The sequence below is a fragment of the Strix aluco genome, chromosome W, assembly GCF_031877795.1.
Source record: "Strix aluco isolate bStrAlu1 chromosome W, bStrAlu1.hap1, whole genome shotgun sequence".
Lineage (NCBI taxonomy): Eukaryota > Metazoa > Chordata > Aves > Strigiformes > Strigidae > Strix > Strix aluco.
Window position 1 is genome coordinate 37,526,742 of NC_133970.1, and position 8,765 is coordinate 37,535,506.

The window sequence follows — 8,765 nt, forward strand, 5'->3', positions numbered from 1 at the left end:
GAAGGTCTTAACCTCCTGCAGCATTAGTCTGCGATCTGAGCGCCACTGACATGTGGATTGGCAGGTTTAATGAGGCAGGCTAATTGCGGTGTTGCAGTGTTAGTCTCTGCGACCTGAGCGCCACTGACACGTGGAGAGGCAGGTTCAAAGAGGCAGAGCTAACAGCAACAGGACCCCAGCCAAACAGGGAGGCAAAAAAAATCAGGGCTTCTGAATCTGTCTGGGATCAGCCAAATGCTGCTGTGGTAAAAACAAAACACAAAAGCCAACCACCCAAACTTATTTCTGAAAGGCTTGTTGCAGTTCTGTGTGTCTTTCTCTAAAGCACCTGGCACTATAGAGAAGGGGGATCAGACTGAGCCGGCTCCTGTCTGCTAAATTCTTTTTGCATACTCAGATTTTAAATGTCAAATATAGCTACCAAAAAAAAAAAAAAAAAAAGAAACTTTCAATCGGTCTAGAAAAATAAATGCAACCTCCAGCAGGTTGGAGCTGTGATAAAACGGTAACTACGCTCATAACGTAAATAATAAAATAGTAGCAATGCTAGTGGGATGGGATTTGGGGAAGGGTGGGAGGGGTGTCCAACCCGGACCCCCTCAGAGCTATCCCCCAAGCATTGCAATTTGAAATAAAAATGCTTTAATCCTTAATGAAGCAGTCGCTGCAGCAGGAAACCTTAAATCCCTGCTCCGCCACTGTCATCCCAGGGCTCGAGGACAGGTCGGCTGTCCCCACCCGGGACACTGCGGGTCGCCGTTCCTCGGGAGCGAAAGGAGAAAGTGAAGGGAAATTTGGGTCCCCCCCCAAACCGTTTTGCTGCGGTGACCCCCGGAGCAGCAGCTAAACCGCAGCGCAAAGGCGCGGAGATATGCGGACCGGGCTGCGCCCCAACTCGGCAGGGAGAGCTTTAGCATAGGTGGTTTTGGGGGGAATCCCTCCCACATTCCCGGCACTTCGCATCGCTCCGGTCCCCAGGCACCCCTCCAGCTCCGCAGGGCAGGATCCGGCCCTGCAGACCCCTGATTTCACGCATCAAACCAAGTTTGCTGTTCGGGTAAATTTGATCTCTTTCTTGGCCCAAATACGTTTCAAGCCGCTTTCTCCTTTTTTTTTTTTTTTTTTTGTAAAAAAAAAAAAAGACGGGGCGCGAGGGCTCCGCGGTCCCTAGAGAATCCCTCCCCCCACCCGTAAATTTATCCGGCTTCTCCCTGGAGAAGAGGATCGAGGAATCCCAGGTACCCCCAGGACTCCTATCCTCCTCGTCATCCCAGCTCCTTCAGATCCCCTTCCCGGGGGAAGGGGATGGATCCCACAGCGGCCGGGACAAGAGGTGATCCCCGTTTGGGAGCCGGGAGTCCCCTTTGTGAGACAGGGGACACGTTCTCCTGTCCTCCAATACCTTGGAGTATGCGCGTAGCGTAACTACATAAACTGCGGTACTCGTCTCCTTACAGTCAGCTAAGGACTGTTCTTTTAATGAGTTAAAGTTGGACAGCCGGCTTAATTAAAGCGTAGAGGCAATGTGTTTACTACATTGTAATTGAACTCATTAGGGCTCCGGCTTTGTGTTTTTAAGTAGCCGCCTTGTTCCACACGTAGAGTAATCTGTGGGAAGTGTTTTGTTGGGGATGCGGGTTTTAAGAGGGTGGCTGCGATACTCATCCCCTTCTTTCCCGTAGGAATTTGCACTGGGTGCGGGGGATTTTTCCTCTTGTCCTGGAAAGCGCTCACTGTTGGGTGGGTACTTACCTGGATTTTTTTTGTGGGGAAAGAAAGAAAAGGGAAATGGGGGGGGGGGAAGTTTAGGAAAGCAAAAGCTCGTCCCTCTTGTTCCCCTCGTGGGGGGGGAAGGAAGGCACTTCATCTTCCATTCTTCTTAGCCGTCAGGGCGGACCCGCTCCAGGGTAGCGGCGGGATGGGGGCGGCCACGAATCCCCCTGGAGAAAGGAGGGGACCGGGGAAGGGGCGACATCCTCGCACCGCTTGTAGGGTGTTGCCTGACTGCTAGAAGGCGTCCGAGATTCGACGCACCTGCGGCACAACTATCGCAGCAGAGGCGGGAGCCAAACTTACGCGCAGCGGAGCTACCGCGGAGCGCGACCCCGCGCCGGCCGCCCCCGCCCTGCAGCCTGGGGGGGCCCCATGGAGCTCAGGTGGTCAGGTAAACTGGGGGGCTAGGGGGCAAGGTGGGACGGGATGGAGCGGTGGCGGAGGAGGAACCTCCTGATTTGGGTGTATTTCTCCCCCTCTCGGAATAAATAGCAATGTCGTTTGCTGTCACGATAGGTCGCAGGGTCGTGCTGCCCTTCGGGGCGGGGGGAAGGCGGCTGTCCGGCACCGGATTAGGTCTGGCTGGGAGAGCCCCGGTGGGTGAGAGGAGCCCCCCGCAAGTTTGGACTGCAGTGGAAGGAAGGGGGATGTGTCTCCTCGTTCCCGTTTCTCTTTTAGATCTACATCTATATTTTCTTTTTTAATTTTCATTCAAAAGCATGAATTTTGGGCCGAGTTTGGAGATCAGACAGGAGGAACAGGGCTGACTGGTTCCCAAGGCCAAAGCCGGGGGGGGGGGGGAGGGGGGGGCGCGGTGCGCGGAGCTTTCCGCTCAGCACCGCGCCCTCGCAGCGCTCCGCGTCCTGCCGGCAAGGGCGGGGGGTGTAGCTCGGCCTCTCCCACCCGGAGCAACCGTCCTCGCTCGGGAAAGGGCTGATTTTGGGGGAGAGGTGTGATAAGAGGTGCCCACCAGCCTGGTGAGAGGCGTCTCTGCTTTGTCGGCGGCTCCGAGGTTTAAAAGATGGGGGAAACGATAGAATTTAAAAAAAAAAAAAAATCTTTTACCGGCTGCACCCCAGGGCTTTGGGGGTCTGAGAGCTGGAACTGAAGCGGGGAGCCCTGGGAAAAGCCCTCTTCCCCCCCCCCCAAGCTCTTCCTCGACGAGCTGCTGTGCGCTCTGAAGCAGGAGCTCATAGCGGTCCATATAACCCTTTAGAAACGCCTACATAGAGATAGCTTTACGGAAGCGTGACTATAGCAGAATACCCTCCCCGGCAAGTCACTTTTTTTTAACATAATCCTGAAATCATAGCGAGGGAGGAGGGGGTGAGAGGGATGTGGTGGTGGAAGAGGAAAGAAGTTGCATTTGGGTGTAGAGAGGGAGAAGGTGACAAGCCAGACCCCAAAGTGGGTAATGTGATCTGTCAAAGAGTGCAGGAGAGTAAAAGCCAAACAATCCAAATCCCCGTAGGTTGTTTATTCCTCATAAAATACAACTCTACATAGCAGGAAGTTACTGCAAACATTTATCAATAATGAATGAATCTCCTGTAATAAAATACTCACATAATTAGCTACAGTCAAGTACGTGCATTATGCCAAGGCTTTTGCAACTCTGTTGAAAATCCGACTTTGATAAATCCTCTCAAACGGCCTTTTAAGAAGGAAAAACAAAAACAACAAAAAAACCACACAAAAACCCCAAAACGCGGGAGCAAACCATCACACAGTATTTCTCCTTCTTTTATGCCGTTTTTGAAACCCAAACCGTAACTACTCCTGAAATATAACGGAGAACTCATTCAGAAGAGTCATTAACATTCAGCTTTAAGTGAATGTTAACAGTAAATAAAGAAGTCTCTTGTAATAGTTGCAACAAAGCAATAATAAACCAGTGGGTGGTCATCAGTAATGATAAATGTATCATTATTACTGCGTGTTGGGGAACAGGATTTGGGAAGTACTTCAGACATTTTAGTGACAAGCTTGATGGCAATTCGTTTCTTAGCCTGGGGAAGAAAAAGCGCCATATAATTTTATACACAATTTAGGTGAAAATAAATTTAAATCTGTATATTATATTTTTAATTTCAAGATAGTAATTAAAGCTGGTTCACTATATCTCCTCTGAAAGTCCCAGCACTCATCTCAATTGCCTGTTTGTACAATCTGCTTTCTAAGATACCCAAGGTGACTGGGTTCAGAAAGACGCAAAATTGAATTATTTACTGACGTGATGATTCTTTGCCCGATAGCGTCACGTTTCCCTCGGAACTTTGGGCTCGCTGGTCCACATCACAGCCCGGCCGGGGCCTCGCTTCTCTGCCATGGAAGTTTGTTGCTCGTTTAAATACTTGGAAGCAGGCACGTTTCTGATGGAAGATGTGTGGGGCGCTTTAATTTATGCGCTTGAAAGAAAAAAAGAATCAATAGCTGAGATGGTTTTCGTTTGGGAATTTTTTTTTTTCCTTTTATTTCCCCTCCACCCGGGGGGTTAATTCACCCGTATCTAAACTTGCAGTTCTTTCCCTCCCTGCCACCCTATCCCCAGGCAGGACAGAAATAAACCCACTCGCGTTTTTAAGCGCTGAGGAGCAGGATATGGAAAGCACCCATCTACTCCCGGGCTGTCAGTCGCTTCCTGTACGATGAAATAAAATCGCAAATCGCCTTTTTTTTTTTTTTTTTAGGGTGCTGTTTTTATTCGGGAGGGTGATGCTGGGGGGGGGAGGGGCTTCCTGCGACGGGGATATCCGCATCTCCTGGCTAAGGTCTGCACGTACCTTCGTCGAGGACCACCTCGGGTTTGGATCGCTCGGAGCATATTAAATTAGGAAGTTGAGAGCTCCCTCAGACAAAAGATGTCGTTCCCGGTTCCTTGCCTTCAGCTGTCGTGCTGGCTTTCCGCTACCGGAGGGATATCAAACTACCCAGAAATGCCCCATCCCTAAACTCTCCCAGTGTCTTTAGAGAGCCAGGAGAAGATCGCGTTGAGTCTTTTCCCCTCCAGTTATTATGATCATAGATGCATCTTTCCGAGGCGTCCTCTTGCCACTGAAAAACTCCACGTAGAGATCTCTGCCCTTTTGTTGTGTCTAGCTGGATTATTCAAGAGCAGAGACAAAAGCCCGAAGTGATGTGATCTAAATGAGCTCCGGGGTTTTCCAGATGGGACCACCTCTATTCCAAATGCCCTCTCTGCTTTCTTGCTCTAGACTAAACAGTGCAAGCGAAATCTACCCAAAAGTATTTTAAAAACCTCCTTTGCTGCCTGAATTTTGTTAGGAGAAGCGGTTTTATAACGATACTTTGTGTGTCTGCTACTTACACGGTTGCAAGTTTCAATAGGATGTGGAGAGGTGGGAGGAGGGAATGGATCCGCGTTAGGGGTGGGGTTTTTTGTGGTTTTTTTAAACGCACTAAGGTTATCTTGCTCCTCGTGGCCTCTCTGCTACAATATTTAAGCGCTGTGGAAGTAAATAAAATCCATGAGGGTGGGTTGGGGTGGTTTAAACTTGGCTGCTTTTTTCATCTGCTCTTTTTTGCGCGAAGTAATCTGCAGCGAGAGGATCCGCTGCTGTCGCCTCCCGCTCAGACGCTCCAATTGCGATAGAGCATGGAAGAGGGAAAAGGATCCAGGACTCGTATTTATCCCTTCCAGGCTTCTGGGAGAAATTTGTCTACCTTCCCCTCTCCTCACTTAGGAGGTGACTCCAACCCAGCCGTTGCGAACGGCAACAGCAAATAACAAAATGAACAGGAGTAATTGGAGGCGGCAGCAGGACAGGAGCCCAGGTCTGCAGCTACTCGGGGGGGGGGGGGGGGGGGGGAGTATAGATACCCCACCTCAAGTCGGGATTCCCTCCCGCCCCTTGCCCGGGGTCCAGGCTGGACTCCAGCCGGCCCGCGGGGACGACGATGGGGTCGGCTGCGGCCGGAGCAGCCCCGCGGGCCTCGGGTGGACCGACCTTTCTCCAGCAAGCTGAGCTCACTTCCCCGTGCCCGTGCTGGGGTCGTGCTACCCCACGAGTTTTCCCAACAGACTTAAGCAGGAAAAAAAGGAAAAAGTAGAGAACGGTATATTCTTGCCCCGCTTCTCTAAGGTGCGTGTCAGTCTCTGTTCCCACTTCGGAGGGCTCCATCGAGCCAAGACCCCTCGGTGTGGCTGCGGGCAGTGCCTTGGGTCTTGCACCCTCTCCCCGCCATGGGGACTAGTACACCCAGTCCCCACGGGTTTCAGCGGGATTCAAGGGGGTCAATAGCACTGAGCAGGTGAACAAAAAAGTTGAGTTGTGCTTTTCGTTTAATCATCACGAAACAAAATGCAGGCGCTGGCTAACGACTTCCCCGGACCGAGACTGCGTTTTCAGCCTCTCCCGGGCTGCAATGACCGAGCTCGGGGGGCAGCTTCGTTGAAGGTGCTTTGCAAAATCCGCTCATCCCTTTCGCTTCCTGCAACCGCTTTTCCTCTTTTTTCAACGCCGGGCTTAGAGCCCGGGGCGAGGTTGTCCATCCCCGGTTCTCCCGGGAACCGTCAGGGAAAAGCCACCGGGTGGCCGAGAGGCAGAGGAGCGGGCTACCCCATGCAGGCACCAAGCACCCGCAAAAGCAGGCGGCTTCTCCTCAAAAATACCCACCCCGTCCCTCCTGGTGCCGACCAGGGAGCGAAGGCAGGAGGGGAGATTTTCTCCGTGGAGTGATAATAGATCATACAATGTGACATGGGTTTAACCAATAAAACATTTTGAATCAATTTGCTGGTTTTGAAGTGTAAAATTCATGTCAGTCTGGCTAGAAAGCATTGATTAAAATGTTCACCAATGTGAGGCTTCTAGCTATTGCTCACACGAAAGCAGCGGGCTCCGTGCAGAAGAGGATCGGGAAAAAGTAGGAGGGAGGGGAAAAGGGGGGGGATCCTCCGTGTGACAGTGGAGGCACGGGGGCGAACAGGGTTTAATAAGAAGTGAGAAAAGTAATAAGGAAAGGTGTGATTTTTTTTTTTTTTTTTCCAAAGTTAGCGAGGACCTGAGCGATCCGGGGGGCTCCGCCGTTTCGCTGCCCGGGGAGAAAAAGCGGAGTCGGTGAGCTTTAGCGTGGATATCCTGGGAAAGGTCAGTGCAGAGATCTTTGCCTGGATCTGTGATGCCCGGGGAAAAAAAAAAAAAAAAAAAGGTAAAAAAAACCCCAAACATCAAGTTTTCGTAGCTACATGTGCAGAAAGGTTTGGTATTGGTCATGTGCATGGAGAGAAAAAGAGAGGTGGAAGCATTTTTGTAAAAAAAGAATAAAAAATCAGAGGTGTATTAGGAAACACCGGATGGTCCAGATGTACTCCCCGTTTTAGCTAGAAAGGAGTTTTACTTTTTCCTTTTCCCGTGCACCGGGAGCCTCCCCGCTCCCTCTTGCCATTGTTTTTTGGGGGGTAGATCGTGAAAAATCTGCGGTTTTACTGCACTGTATTCACCTCGTTTCGAAAAAAAAAGGGAGACACGCGGCTATCGTGCTGCAGACTATTTGCTGGGTTATTTTTCCTTAATTGGGGGCATAAATCAATTAGGAAAAAAACATATTTGCGCCGTGTTGCTCTTTGTGGGAGCGAGAATCTGGGTCCGGGCCCTTCTGAAAGTGGTTTTGGTGAATCACTGCAGTGTATTTGGGAAGGGAGTGCGGGTCACAGCAGCTGTTCGTGCCCGTGAGGATACGCTTGTGGCGAGAAATAATCTTTTTTTCTCTCTATCTCCCCGTAATTTCGGACAGATCTGTTAAAAAATACTGTTTCCGAAAAGACGCGGCTTTTATATCGAGCATATTTAGTTTCTTGGAAGTGATTAGGCTCAGACGGGGGGAGGTGGAAAAAAGGCAAAAAAAGCCAAAGCGCATCCTACCTTCACCCGTTCCGTCCCCGAGCTCGGCGTCCCCTTGCCGGGAAACCGTGCGTGGAGCCAGGTGGGAGTGGGGGAGCGCTGCGGGGGGCGGCGGTGGGAGGCCTCCCCCCCTTCACCGCCCCCCCCCCCCCCCCCCGACGCTTACGTCACCGTGCCCACGAAGGGCCGCCACTCGCCCAGAGAGGCGCGGAGCTTCCGCGCTTGCAGCCGCCGGCGTGCGCGCCGCACTGGTGGCAGGGCTCCAGCTGGCCGCGCCGCTCCGCGGTGGCGGACGCGGAGATGCAGCCCCTCCCGGTGGCCGCTGGAGGAGGGCCCGGCGGCGGCAGGGCTAAAGCGCGGCCGCGGAGGTAAAGGGGTGAGGAGGATGCGCGGGTGACCGCGGAGAGTATCAAAACTTTTTTTTCCATTCCTCTTCCGCGCTTTCCCGCGGCTGCCCTCTCCCTGGGGGTGCGGAGGGAGGAACCCATCGGACCGAGCAGGCGAGCGCGGTGCCCACCGGTTGCCCGTGGAGCGTCTTCCCGGGGCAGCAGTGGGTTTCCAGGACGGGGAGGCGCGGACACGCGTCTCCGCTACGTGTTTTAGGATGAGCCACCCGTGGGTTGGGGCATCTTCCTAACGGGGGCGATTGGCTCATTTACCAGCATTTCTGCACCCGTGGTGGGATGCGCACGTCGGCGAGCCAGGGTGCGCAGAGGCGGGCGGCCCACAGCCCCGGTGAGGCCGGGGGGGGTGGGGAGGGGTCGCTAAGGGTAGCGCCTCCCCATGCCGGGACACTCGAGTGGGGGAGGGGGGGGGGGGAGTGTGCATGTCTTCTCGGTGGGTCCACGGCTGACAGCGTTGTATCTCTCTCCCCCTTCCCCGCCCGCAGCTGAAGCAGAGAAGCCCCCCCGGCGCTGAGGTGATGGCGACCAGCCCCACTGACATCTTGCTGCCGTTGCCATCCAGTGTGTACCCACTGGACCCCATAAACCAACCAAGGGCTGGCCACGCTGCCATGAAGCCCAACCAGGTGGGACAGGTGATCCTCTACGGCATCCCCATCGTCTCCCTGGTCATCGATGGGCAAGAGCGGCTGTGCCTGGCGCAGATCTCCAACACCCTGCTTAA

General features: G+C 53.0%; 1 protein-coding gene across 1 annotated transcript in view; it reads left to right on the plus strand.

Moving 5' to 3' along the window:
- The first annotated feature begins 8,559 nt into the window (after window positions 1–8,559).
- LOC141917610 (SKI family transcriptional corepressor 2-like) overlaps window positions 8,560–8,765 on the plus strand; it is an 18,477-nt gene continuing 18,271 nt past the window's right edge. The window contains 1 exon segment of the mRNA XM_074810946.1: window positions 8,560–8,765. This exon segment is cut by the window's right edge and continues 1,879 nt beyond it. Within this exon segment, the coding sequence (XP_074667047.1) occupies window positions 8,560–8,765 (206 nt within the window).